This window comes from Adiantum capillus-veneris, chromosome 19 (assembly GCF_014529385.1).
Source record: "Adiantum capillus-veneris isolate H3 chromosome 19, ASM1452938v2, whole genome shotgun sequence".
Classification (NCBI taxonomy): Eukaryota; Viridiplantae; Streptophyta; class Polypodiopsida; order Polypodiales; family Pteridaceae; genus Adiantum; species Adiantum capillus-veneris.
In genome coordinates, this window is record NC_140949.1 from 47,575,755 (window position 1) to 47,589,601 (window position 13,847).

The 13,847-nt window shown below is 41.6% G+C and overlaps 1 protein-coding gene across 1 annotated transcript; it reads left to right on the top strand.

The window, feature by feature from the left end:
- Window positions 1–12,644: 12,644 nt before the first annotated feature.
- Window positions 12,645–13,582, top strand: LOC147433955 (17.7 kDa class I heat shock protein-like). Its single transcript, XM_086490579.1, has 2 exons — window positions 12,645–12,808; window positions 13,067–13,582. Exons 1-2 carry the CDS (start codon window positions 12,691–12,693, stop codon window positions 13,327–13,329), a joined length of 381 nt encoding a protein of 126 aa, XP_086346705.1. The 5' UTR covers window positions 12,645–12,690; the 3' UTR covers window positions 13,330–13,582.
- The last annotated feature ends 265 nt before the right edge of the window (window positions 13,583–13,847 follow it).

Below are 13,847 nucleotides of genomic sequence, written 5' to 3' on the forward strand. Positions count from 1 at the left end.
AAAGCCCTTGTGCCATTTCAGTCTTTTCCTCTTCAGACTTAGGGCAATCGTTTTTAGAAAGTTTCACATATGGAGGCAATGGTGTACTCAATGCCTTCCCATTCTCCATATTGAAACACTTGAGCACTTTAGCAATGTACTCAGATTGAGACAAATAGACCAAATTCTTGCATTTGTCTCGCTTAATGTGCATGCCAAGGATATGGCTTGCTTCACCCATGTCTTTCATTTCAAAGTTTGCATGTAACTCTGACTTCAAGGCTGAAATCTCATCCCTGCATTTCCCGGAAATTAACATATCATCCACATAAAGGACCAAAATCAGCAAACTACCATCTTTAGCTCACTTAGTGTAGAGGCAATGGTCCATATCGCTATGTTTGTAGCCTTGAGAGAGCATGAACGAGTAGAATTTACGATACCACTCCCTTGATGACTGTTTTAGACCATAAAGAGTCTTTTCTAACTGACACACCAAGTCTTCATTGCCCTTCTCAACAAAACCTTCTGGTTGCTGCAAATAAACTTCTTCTTGAAGATCACCATGCAAGAACGCTGTCTTGATATCCATCTGGTCAAGTTCCATGTCGTCTTTAGCAACCAACACAAGTACACACTGCAAAGTAGTCATCTTGACAACCGTAGAGAAGATCTATCAAAGTCAATACCCTACTATTGCTTAAATCCTTTAGCAACAAGTCGTGCCTTGTACTTGGGTTTATCATGAGGTGTAATTTTTTGCTTATACACCCATTTGCATGGTAATTCCTTTTTACCTTTAGGCAACAGAACCAACTTCCAAGTTTGATTCTTATGCAACGAGTCCATTTCTGATTGCATAGCTTTCTCCCACTTTGCCTTGTCATCCATTGACATGGCTTCCTTATAGCAGGAAGGATCTCCGCAATCTGTCAACATAATGTTGTCCAATGAGGGAGTAAATCTATCAGGAGGCCTTGAAACTCTTGTAGACCTTCTAATAAGTGCTTGAGTCGGCTGTCTCTCAGCAACATCTTGTACTACATGAGGATTTTGTACTTGTTGTCTGACATTAGGCACTTCAGCCCTATTGTGGATAATTCCATCTTCTTGGAAGATAACTCTCCTGACCTCCACTGTATGCACAGGCTTATTGTGCATCTTTTCTTCATTGAAGTATACGTCATTGCTGCAAACTATCTTTTTAGCTTCAGGATTTCATAACCGAAATCCCATCTTGCCCGGATTGCCACAGCCAAGAAATATGCATTTCTTTGACTTAGGAGCCAACTTGCTTCGAAACTCCTTTGGAACATGTCAATACGCTTCCCATACCAAAGCTCTTCAAGTACCTTCTCATCTAAAGCCTTGTTAGGAGATATATTAATAAGATGGACAGCAGTTGCTAACGCTTCTGCCCAAAATCCATTAGGCAACTCTACATTAGACAACATGCTACAACTTCTCTTGTATGGTACGGTTCATCCTCTTAGCAACACCATTTTGTGGAGGGTTATATGGAGCAGTCAACTCTCTTTTGATGCCTTTGGAATCACAAAAAATTTGAAAGGCTTTAGTGAGACACTCACCACTATTGTCTGACGTTGAGCACTTGACTTTCTTTCCAAACTGATTCTCCAATAATGCCACAAAATTCTAAAATTTTGAAAGAACTTCATCCTTCTTCCTGAGAGGATATACCCACACTTTCCTTGAGAAGTCATCAATGAATGTAACAAAGTACAATGAATGTCCCATGGATACGTTAGGCATAGGTGCACACACATCACTATGCACTAACTCTAATGGCTCACTTTTTCGAGTGCTTCCCCTTTTGTGTGGTGACTGTGTTTGTTTACCATAAAGACAATGCTCACAAACTGAAAAACCTAAGAAATTGAAGCCAAGCACATAACCAAAATGAGACAACATTTTCATTCCCTTTTGAGACATATGTCCTAACCAGCGATGCCACAAAGAAACACTTGGCTGCTCGGTTACACAAATTACATGGTTTTTAACATTGGATACATGTAGCATGTACAAAGTCCCACACTTTGAACCATGTGCAACCACTAAAGAACCTTTGGTGATCTTCACGAACTATCATCAAATGTGCAGTAATATCCTACATCATGTCCTGTACTAATCAAGCTTTTGGTAAGCTTCCGCACATGTCTCATATTCTTGAGCATGAATGAAGAACCATTCTGAAATTTTAGCTGCACATCGCCGACACCAACTATGTCGCAAGCAAAATCATTGCCAAGACAAACACGACCTTTATGGGCTGCATCATATGAACCACTCTTTGTGAGAAGTCACATGAAACGATGCACCTGAGTTAATAACCCAATCCTGTAAAGCATAGTCATCAGTGGCAACCAAAAATGCTGAATCCATGGCAGATGTGAGATAAATGTCTCCATCAGAATCTTAAACAAAACATTGTTGATCTCTTCAATCTTTATACTGCCTTCCTTAGTCTTGTCTTCTTCCTGCTTCTTGTCTTTACCTTTCTCTTGTTTCCACTTTCGACATTCTTTCTTCATTTGACCCTTTTTGTGAGAATGATAGCACTCAATGTCTTTTCGGCCACGCGATTTTCTACGAGATTTTCCTCTCTGATTCTGCTTGCCCTTTTCTTGTGATCGGCCACAACAACAACGAGAGCATTGCTAGTACCACAAGAAGTATCAAGATTCTTCCTGCTAACCTCCTCAGTAAGCAAACTTCCCTCAACATCATCACATGTTAAACCATAAGGAGGTGCTGAGTTACTTATGGCTGTGTGAAAAGTATCTCAACTTTCTAGCAACGTAACTAGCAAGAACATTGCTTTGATCGAATTGTCAAAATTGACTCCCTATGCAGAAAGCTGACTGAAAATTGTGTTGAACTGATTGAGATGGTTGCACATGGATGTGCCCTCATCCATCTATAAATCAACTAACTTTTTTAGCCAATAAAACTGTGATGTTGCACTTTGCTTCTCATACAGGTCACATAACTTCTTCCACATCTCATAGCCCGCTGCACTAAAGAAGATGATAGAAAACTTGAAAAATTTCGATGGAGTCTCCCTTGCAAAACTGAATTATGAACCCAAAACAAATGTGTACAATGAGTGAAACACTGATCAAAGTGGCTAAACTGGTAAGATAGAATCTCAAAGAACTGTCACTATCAATGTTTCCAACTCTAGAAGAGTGTCTCTGACCAACTGAACATTGTGAAACGCATACGCATAAAGATGACAGCAATGCCAACAATGGCAGGTCAGCAAATGCACACCAATACTGCACTAACTGCATAAACATACATCCTATGTCTATGCCGAAACTATGGGGATGTCGGAGGCTCGCTCCAAAACTTGTATCACCGGAAGGATCTCCACATTTGAGAATCCCCCAGCTCAATAAAACCTTACCACGAACCTCAACAATAAGCTTTGCATATTTCCATCACAATACATAAACCGCATAAGATCTTACATCAACCACAGAAACCCTTTTCTGTAACCGCTGTGGCGGTTTGTCTGATTTAACAGACCCTCAAGATCTTACATCAAATATGCATGTGACAGAGATTGCAAAAAGAGTCTGCATCGAAAACCTGTACACAGAAGAACCAACGAAGGTAGACCACCTTGCTGTTTGAACTGAATATCTCTCAAAATGTGCAAAATTTGCAGAAACTTCCTTCTACAAAGTTGTAAACTACGCGAAAACGGTTGGGAGCACAAGGAATGGACGTGAAATAACTTGTTTTTACAAGTCAAAACAAATCTGTAAAAATCTACAGCTTGTACTTCACGACCTACAGGCAGTCTGAGTGATGTATCTCAAAATTGGTGAAGATTTTTAGAAAACTTTCATCTCCAAAGTTGAAGATGACGAAAAACTAGTCAGGATTAACGGGAATCGGCTTGAATGAAGACATTTTGGTAGGCCAAAACAGATTTACAAAAACGTGCTGCAATTTTTGCTGCTTCTCCGCCTGCCTCCCCGCTGAGCTTCAATGGTGCTCCCAATCCCTGAGCTCTGATACCAACTGAAGTGCATGTGCGAGAGCGTGTGTGTCTGCAGCAATGTAGAAGAGAGAAGAAGAGAGAAGACATAGGTTTGCGTGGACTCCAAACACAATAATGTTAGGGTTATGAGTCCTTATTATTTTATGTAGAATGAATGGTCAATGTTAGTTCCCGGTTAGTCTCTGACCGCCAAACACTTAGGCGCGGCACGTTGGGCTTTACCACCCCAACACTTGTATAGGCCAAAAGAGATGCCCTCTGTCATAATAATCAATATCTAATTCTCCTAAATTATTTTCTCATGTTAAACTGATCATTTAATATGGGGAAGTGCCAGGGGAGAAAAAGCTAGAATATTGGTTAAGCTAGCAGACCGGCCACAGTAGGGATCCAAAGGAGGAAAAATAGGGATCCAAAGGGGGGGGCATCTGCAAAAGAGCCATGTGCAACAATGGGCTAAAAAGACCCTAAGGTTTAGCCCATTAAGACTTCCAAAATGCTAAGGTTCCAAAACTCAAAGGTTGTGTCCAAAGGTCAACCATAGGGGAATTGGATGCTTTGTGTGTGTACAAAAAAGTCTTTACAATCCCTACTTAGGAGAGGGAGAGCCTTGCATGTAGGGGATGAGAGAGAAAGCCACACACACACACACACAAGCTCCCTTTACACAAAGGGAATGAGGGACACATGTCAGCTCCCTAGGCCAGATACCCACAAGGTGTACCCAATTCCTATTGGATGGCCTTGGAGGTGGACCAATGAGAATTAGGCTAGAGTAAATCTAGTTTAATTAATTTAAAAACACTTAATAAAAGAACCAATGAGAATTAAGTCTTCTAGAAGACTATTGGACAGTCTCCCAAGGGGTCCAATGAGCATTCAGCAGCCCAATGGCTTGCCTGATTCCTATTGGCCAGGAGGCAAAGGGGTCCAATGAGATTTTAGTTGAATTATTAAATTACCTAAATCTCTCACAAAAGGGGAAAGGGGGACACATGTGAGAAGGCTATCGCTTATGCTGCTTAATTGTCATTGGCTAGCCCTAGGGAGGTCCAATGAGAGGATAGGAAGAGCAAATAGCAAGAGGGGCCGCCCAAGAGAGAGAGGGGCCTGATTTTTGCAAGGCATTATCACACACACACTCACACAATCTCATGTGTGAAGTAAAGAAGACTCTCTCTCCTTCTCAAGCTTTAATGGAAAGCTTATCACCTACTCCAAGCTTGTGAGAAGGGAGGCCTACACCAACAACTCTTGGCTTTGTGATGCAAATCCAACCAAGAGCCAAGCTTCAATGCATGCTCATCTCCTCTACCATGCTAATTACTAAGCTAAGATATGCTAATATGAGTGATTATGTGAGGAGATGTACATCTTTCTCGTAAGACTACTCCTTCTTCCTCTCAATCTACTCTCATACCCTGCTAGCTCTCACCATCTTCGAAGGTGTGTGAAGTCTTGGGTCTGAGACCGGGGATAATTGATGTTGTGTTTGCAAAGTGTTTTGCTTAGTGCATGAAGCTTTCATCTTCATTGCACTAGCTAGTCTTGAAGGAACACAAAGAATTGTATTGTACAATGTCTCTCTTGATGGGAGAAACCATAATACAAAGCCTTTTGGAGGGGGACCGGCTCCATGCAAATCTGGTCCTCAATTGTTGTCAATAGCTTAATTTCTCTCTCTTTTGAAAGTATTGTTCATGCTATCTAACTAGGTGTTATGCTTTTGTTGCTCTCTCCACCCAAGCACTCTTGTAATTCTCATTAGGAATCTATTTTAATGAAATGCCCACTATGTTCATGCTAATTTCCACTACACACAAATTTTTAGGCCATTAAATGTTACACCCTCTCTCATGAGAGGCAGCCGTGTGTAGCCGCCCTTGTGTAACAAGTGCGAGTTGAATATTCCCATGCATCCATGTGTGGCCGTCCTTCAAAAGAAAAGTCTGCCTATGAATCGACCACCGAACAAAGACTTCCGTCCACCAGCCATTGACTTTCGGCCCACTGGCCAACCGACCATTGACTTTCAGCCAACCGATCGGCTGTTTTTCGATCACTTACAGACCGTCCTCCGGCCATAATATTCTGGCAAAAAAGTGAATATTTTGGGGGTTTTCGGTGTGTGATATTTCTTACGCACGATGGCTTCTCCTCATAATGGGGGCCTTACAAATGTGTGTTTTTAAGACTAAAAGTTATAAGAGGTAAATCAGGCTCCATACTTAACAGAGTTATCTCTATCTGCTTAACAAATAGTTGGAGATTGCAGGGGCCTAAATCGTAGCATCTGGGATCCTCCATGGCCCAGCGTAATGAAGTTCTTCCTGTGGAAGGGGGCTTTGCGAACTAGGATCAAGATAAAAGTTAGAGGGATAGGCACAAACCTCTACTCAGGATATAAAATGGATATTGAAGACCTCCATCATTGTTTCAAAGACTTCCCAGTAGGGGCTACCCAATTGGAGAAAAGCTAAAGGACGTGAATCTACTGAAGATGCGGTGCCGCAGTAGGAAAGGGAAGTGGAAGGAGAAAACGGGAGATGCAATAGATGTCGAGGGGGGAGGCGCTCTAGCTGGGAGGAGGATTTCGAAGATCAATGGACAAAGGCAAAGGAACAGCCTTAGTTGTCAGGGGAAGGACCAAAGAAAAGTACAAAGGTGGAAAGAGGAATCAGTCTCGTAGCAAGTCCCGCATTGCTAAAGGCAAGAGTGACATAGAATGCTACCATTGTGGCAAGAAGGGTCACATGAAAAGAGACTGCAGAGAATGGAAGGCAGAAAAAGGCAAAGAGAAAGCTGAAGACCATGGTGAGAAGAACAAGTCCTCAGTGAAGATTCAAGAAATAAATGTGACAAACACTGTTGCAGAGGATGACAATCTAGTGTCAAAAGACATCTACTTCTTGAAGAATACAATGGACTCAGCTCTTCTTACAGCATCTGATGGAAATGCACTGAGTGACTGGATTATAGACTCAGGGGCATCACTTCATGTGTCTCCAAACAAGGAGTGGTTTACTTTTTATGTGACCACTAAAGATCATGTTCGGCTAGGCAATGGGCAGACATGTGAGATCTTAGGTGTTGGAGATGTTCAATTGAAGTTTCAGAATGGCTCTTCTTTCACGCTGAAGAATGTGAGACATGTTCCCGCAATTACAAAGAGCTTGATCAGCACAGGTTTACTTGATGATGCTGGCTACGTCACCACTTTTGGACAGAACATGTGGAAGATATCCAAGGGTTCTATGACAGTAGCACATGGAGTAAAGTTTGGAGGACTTTACATGATTTATGTATCAAATGTCTCTAAAAATGTAATCAATGTAACCGAGCAGCCGAACGTTTCTTTGTGGCATAGCCGGTTAGGACATATGTCCAAGAAGGGACTGGAAATCTTGTCTCGTTCTGGTTATTTGCCTGGCTTTTCATTTAGTGATTTTGAATTCTGTGAACATTGTCTGTATCGTAAGCAAACACAGCAACCACATAAGCATAGAAGCAGTAGAAGAGATACACAGTTGACACTTGTTCATAGTGATTTGTGTGGACCTATGCCTAACCTATCTCTAGGGGGAGCTTCTTACTTTATGACATTTATAGATGATTACTCGAGGAAAGTATGGGTTTACTTTCTCAAGCACAAGGATGAAGCGTTTAGTGTTTTCAAAACCTTTGTGACACTTGTGGAGAATCAGAGTGGCAAGAAGCTTAAATGCTTAGGCACTGACAATGGTGGAGAGTATGTTTCAAAGGCCTTTCAGGACTTTTGTGAGTCAAAAGGTATAAAACGTGAACTTACTGCTCCTTACAATCCTCCTCAAAATGGTGTTGCTGAGAGGATGAATAGGACCATACAAGAGAAGGTCAGAAGTATGTTGTCTAATGCACAGCTGCCAAATGGGTTTTGGGTTGAAGCTGTATCAACAGCTGTTCATCTTGTAAATAGATCTCCTAGCAAGGTTTTGCAGAAGGATTCAGTGCCAGAGATGGTATGGCCAGGCAAAATGCCCTCATACAAGCATCTCAGAGTCTTTGGCTGTGAGGCATATACTCACGTTCCAAAGGAATTTAGGAACAAACTTGAGCCAAACAGTAGAAAGTGCATCTTTCTAGTCTATGGATGGAGAAGGGAAAGGCACTGAGTGTTCCATTGCCACCATATGTGAAACTTAGCAAACAAGATTGTCCTGTGTCTGAGGAAGAACAGGCTGAAATGGATAAGATTCCATATGCGTCTGCAGTGGGTAGTTTGATGTATGCAATGATTGCTACTCGCCCAGACATTGCATTTGCAGTGGGAGTAGTAAGTCGATACATGTCAAACCCAGGCAAGAAACATTGAGAGGCAGTGAAAGGAATATTGAGATACCTGAAAGCTACAAAGAGTATGCGTATATGCTATGGGAGTCAGGAGCTAAGTGTAAAGGGTTTTACAGACTCAGATTATGTAGGTGATTTAGACAACCGAAGGTCTACGTCAGGGTATGTCTTTACATTGGCTGGTGGAGCAGTATCATGGCGTTCTAGATTACAAGATTGTGTTACTCAGTCTACTACAGAGGCTGAATATGTTGCAGCATCAGAGGCATGCAAAGAATCAATTTGGCTTAATCGACTAGTAACAAATATGGGAATCAAAGAAGAGATGCCTGTGTTATATTGTGATAGTCAAAGTGCTATACAATTGGCTCGCAATCCAGTTTATCACTCAAAGACAAAGCATGTGGATGTGAAGTATCATTTCATCAGGGAAATGCTCGAGGATAAGCAACTTTAGCTTGTCAAAGTTCACACCACAGAAAATCCTGCTGATCTACTTACAAAAGGACTTCCCTCAGAGAGCTTTGCGCATTTTCGCAAGCAGTTAGGTGTAGGGTAGTACATCTCTTGTATATTAGCTTGTATAGTAGCTTCTCTCACACTTAAAGTACCACATTGGACTTTAAGTGGGAGGTTGTTGGGGTATAAAGCCCAATGTGGTCGCCCAGGTAAGTGGGCGGGCCGCCAGGTATGTACACATATTCTTTTGTTAAAACCTAATAAGAACTCACTATGCTCTATACATTACAGTAGAGCGAGTTCACCATATCGTCGTGCTCTTCTTCTCGCACTCTCTCTCGCGTCGCACCTCCGCTCGTACTCCTTCAGCTGCGAGCAGAGGAGGCATAAATTGTATATATTTATATAGATATAGATGGCTTAAGAGAACAGCTCGATGTGACTAGTGGAGTGGTTATGGGAGTGCCTGTGAAAGTCATGCACCTCATGATAAGGGTTCAAATCTACCGTTTCCATTTGTGAGGGTGATGAGTATAATATAGTGAATCCTTCATAGGACAATGAGAATCTGACAGAATCTCTGCATGTATTGAATAAACTATGATACGACCCAGTAGGAGCCTAGTCACAAGAAGTCTAGCAGGAAAAAAATTCACATGGAAAAGGAGACTTAGAAGATCCGGCTTTTCAAGAATGATCTAATCCTAGGAGGAAAGGCTATCAAAAACCAAGCCATCTTGATTTGCACATAGATTACCCGCTTTTGCTATCTCAAATAAACTTGAATTTGGCGAGATCCCCTCTAGTGATGGCCTCTCTTACAGTTGCACCAAAATTCCCATGTTAGTGGCGCTATTCGAACTCAAGACCTCACCAAGAGACTCTAATCATTGGCCTGAGCCATTTCACCACAGCGCGGTTGAGCGACACATTACATATAAAAAAGCTTCCGATATCGTTCAAGCTTCGAGCTCGTCCACCTCCTCTTGTGCTACCTTCGATCTCCTGCTACCACGTGCATCAATGCTAGGGTCCCCCCCCTTGCCACCTACACTCGTCCACCTCTTGTGCCGCTCTCCTTTCCTCCCACGAGTCGCCACATGTCTTTTCCTTGCTCGGCCACTTGCAAAAGGCACAACCGATGCTTGAGGCTTTTGTACATTCATTTGTGAAGTAATGTACTACTCACAGTAGTACATTACTGTGAGTAGTACATTCATTTGTGAAGTAATGTACTACTCACAGTAGAGAGTATGGCCCAAAAAAAAAAAGAGAGGAGAGAGGTGATAACTTATCAAACGCGTACAAAGGAGCTTTTGAAGTGCATTTGATGCCAATGTTGAGGAGAACTTAGATCTCCCACACTTAAAATCCATATGAGCGAGAAAAGAAGAGGAGGTACGCAAATTATTGATTTTTGCTACTTCAAACACGTATGGAAGGCCAGGAACTGTCGGGACTTTGAGAACACCTTGAGGACGGCTAGGTTCATAGAGATTCTACAAAAAAGCAGGGAAGTGATGGTCGCCATTGGGAAATGATTGAACTCTGAAGAATGGAATAGGGCGATTGGTGCCGCATTGAATAATTAGTATTTGGATCCTTGTTCTAGTTGAAGTTGGGTCAGCCTTTTTTCAGAATCCTAGGGTGGCTTCCTTGTCAGCCGATGTATCTATGAGTACATGGAGTAGTCATGGTTCGGCATGAGCATGACTTAAATTTGTAATTTTTTGGATAAGCTAATATATCCATTCACCATTGTGACTTTCTTTTTCTCCTTTTTTTTTCAAGGATTTTTTTTTTTTGGGGGTGCAAAACTATGAGTGAAAAATGTATTGAAACCAAAAAAGTTACAAAGTAAGCCATCCTCCAAGGGAGCAATGGCATCCAAATCCATCATGACAATGGCAAAAAGTATCCAGGCTAACATGGGAGCCACCCGAACATAACAACAAGCATTCCAAACCGCACAACACTCTTTGGTCTAGAGCGATTGAACTAATTCAAACACACAACCGAAAACAACAAGCATTCCGACAAGAGGATCATCACACCAAGCTAACAAGAGACACTGACTGACCAGGGAGCCACCCTCCCAAGGAAAGAAGGCATACGCATTCTGACTAGGTGCCACCGGGAACCCATCCATTGTCACCAAAAAGGCCCACCCAAGCAGGACCACTCAAAAAAAGAATCCAACCACAAGTTACTGCAAAGGTTTCAGCCTTTAAGGGGAGCCGGGGGCCATGCTCGCTGCCACGGATAAGCGAGGGCCTGCCACGCACCAGATCCCCGAGCAGGAATCGCAGAAGCTTCAGGACCTCTCCCACTTCAAAAAATTTAGGAGGGCAAGCACGCAGGCTGAGCAACGAAGGTTTGCGAGCAACGCAGCTAAGTAGGAGGAGTTTTACGAACAATCCACAGATACCTTCAAAGATGTATGAGAGGAGTCATGAACGCAAGACTTGAAAATCCAAAGTGAAATAGGTATCTCAGAAAGAGAGAGAGATGAGGTTGTGCATGCAGCACGTGCACACGGCAAGAAAAGAAGAGAACTTTTGACATCGTAGGAACAATCCCAAGAGACCTCATAGATCTATCCAAACTCAAATTAGTAGGCCGGTATGGACCATTAGTTTATCTAAACTAACATAATATGGCAGAAGGGGGAGTTCTTTACACGTGTCAAAATCTCCAACATGAAGGCTAAACTCCAAAACGCAGAGAAGCCCCTATGCACGAGAGAGAGAGAGAGAGAGAGAGAGAGAGAGAGCCGAAGGCGGCCGGCCGTACTTCCAACTATGTTGCAAAAGAGACACCTTGCAACCAAATAGAGTGTCCACATAGTAGTAGCACTAAAAGGAGTTATGTATGCTTCCTAAGTTCATTTTCCTTGCAAACTAGTTCAGGGAGTGAAAGATGACCAAGTTCAATAAAAACCATCAAAAATGTGTAAAAGAGAAAGAGCTTGAATGAAAACGAAATCAACCTCTAAATCTTTCTACAAGGAGAAACATGTCCACGTTAGCACATGACATTTCAAAGGCGTAAGTTATCAAGTTAGGAAAAAGTTAAGATGCTTCTGAGCAATTCTTTTCTTGTAGAAGTGTCAAGGAGGTGTGCTTTTGATAGACATTTATTTAATGCAAGAAGAAATAAAGAAAGGGCCAAGCTTAAAATGTTGGAATTCATATATTTGTCCAGGGTAGGGTAGAGGAGTCAATTAAAGGAGGGGTCTCAAAACTAGGACAAGGTTTGAATAAATCCATCATATTTTTTGCACTATTTGAATACTTAATGAGGTCGACAATTTGTACATAGAGATTTTCACATCATCTATCTTTCGATATAAATTTGATTGAAAATCATGGAATATCATAGAATATTGAACTCTAATGATTTCGAATTTCATTTAATTGGCCCGTACGATTTGAGCGTCCCTAAACCTGTTCCTCTACCCTAGAAGCAAGAGAAAGAGAGATGCTTCAAGGAAGATACAATGTAGACCACTAGGAAAATGTTAAGTGTGAATTACTAAAAGACACACATAGATGCTCAGAGTAAAGGTAATGTAGAGGAATTATTTAGAGCAAAATGTGGTGATGCATAGTACAAAACAGTGCTGAAAAGATGGGGAAGATGTAGTGTGAAATTAAAAGCAAAGCTAACAAACAGTGATGGAGTTCAAAACACTCAAGGATGAAATGTAGGCTCGTAAAGTTGGAGTGTGATGCACTTAACTTGTGGTAGTACCTAGGATTTGTGATAGACGAAGATGCTTTTGATAAGCCACACACACACACACACACACATATATAAGGGTCTTGTAAGGGCTTATATCCAAAACACATTTGTTGGCATTTGCTCTCTAAAGCCCATAAGCAAACGACATGTCTCACCTTTTGCCCCTAGACAACATCAGCTCTTTTTCATCTTCCAATTATGGAGGAGTAGATACAGATTGGTTAGAAGATGAGGACTTTCATATTTTCAAGATCAATATTCCAGGTAAAGACTTCTTAATTAGGAGTTTTCAAAACATAGATGAATGCTAATCTCAATAAGAAAGATTTTAATTTCAGTTATAGGCTGTTTATTATAAAGATCTATCACAAAGGCTTTGTCTTAATGAGCAATCAGCCTCACCATTCATCATTGAGCTGTGAAGCTTGAGCTAGCTAACACCTTGTGACGTAGTCAAACTAATCTCTGTTTGCACTCCTTGACATTTATGCTTTTGTTTTAACTTTGTTTGGTGGCTTGTAGGGTTAAAGAGAGAAGATGTCAAGCTGCAAGTGGTTGGAGGTGACACACTGCAAGTGAGTGGTGTGCGCAAGGGCGGGTCAGAAAGGGCATACGGTAAGTGGCACATGAAAGAGAGGCCGGTAGGCACATTCCTCCGAAAATTTCAGCTTCCTGCTGAGGTCAAGGCTGATGAGATCACTGCATTTGATGAGTATGGAGTCCTTACTATAACTGTGCCCAAAAAGAAGCTGTTCATTCGAAATATCCCAATTTCCATGCTCTAGCAATCTTCCTCGTGTGCCTGGAGAACCATCTGAACAACTCATTCTTGCTCAGGCAAGGATTGCATACAATAAACCACCTCTCCTCACATTATATCTACAATTCCTTTGCGAGCACTACCAATGATGCAGAGTACTTTTACTCTTTTTTTGTATGAAGTATGGCTCATACCTTGGTACATAGTTATACTGAATCAAAACTAGAGGATACGGAATTTCAAAATCTTTATTAATCCAAACCAAGTATTATTAAGTATTTTTTGTCTCAACATCTCAGTGCCAATCCACAGTGGTAGCTTAGCACATATATTTCCTCCGTCAGAAGTTATCATTTTTGCAGTATTAATATGGAGCCCCAATGTACTGATCACTGTGTCTTATGGAGCTGAGGAAATAATTGCAAAAGCTGAAACAATTGAATCCAGTCGCTTGTCACAAGGGATTGGAATCACTCATACAGAATTGAACAACAAATCCTCATAGTACCTTGCACATCTTGTGTCAGGGCTTAACACCACCAG

Coding starts and splice junctions, on each gene's coding strand:
- LOC147433955 (XM_086490579.1), top strand. CDS start 12,691: ATGTCTCACCTTTTGCCCCTAGACAACATCAGCTCTTTTTCATCTTCC. Junction 12,809..13,066: donor TTTCAAGATCAATATTCCAG/GTAAAGACTTCT, acceptor GGTGGCTTGTAG/GGTTAAAGAGAGAAGATGTC.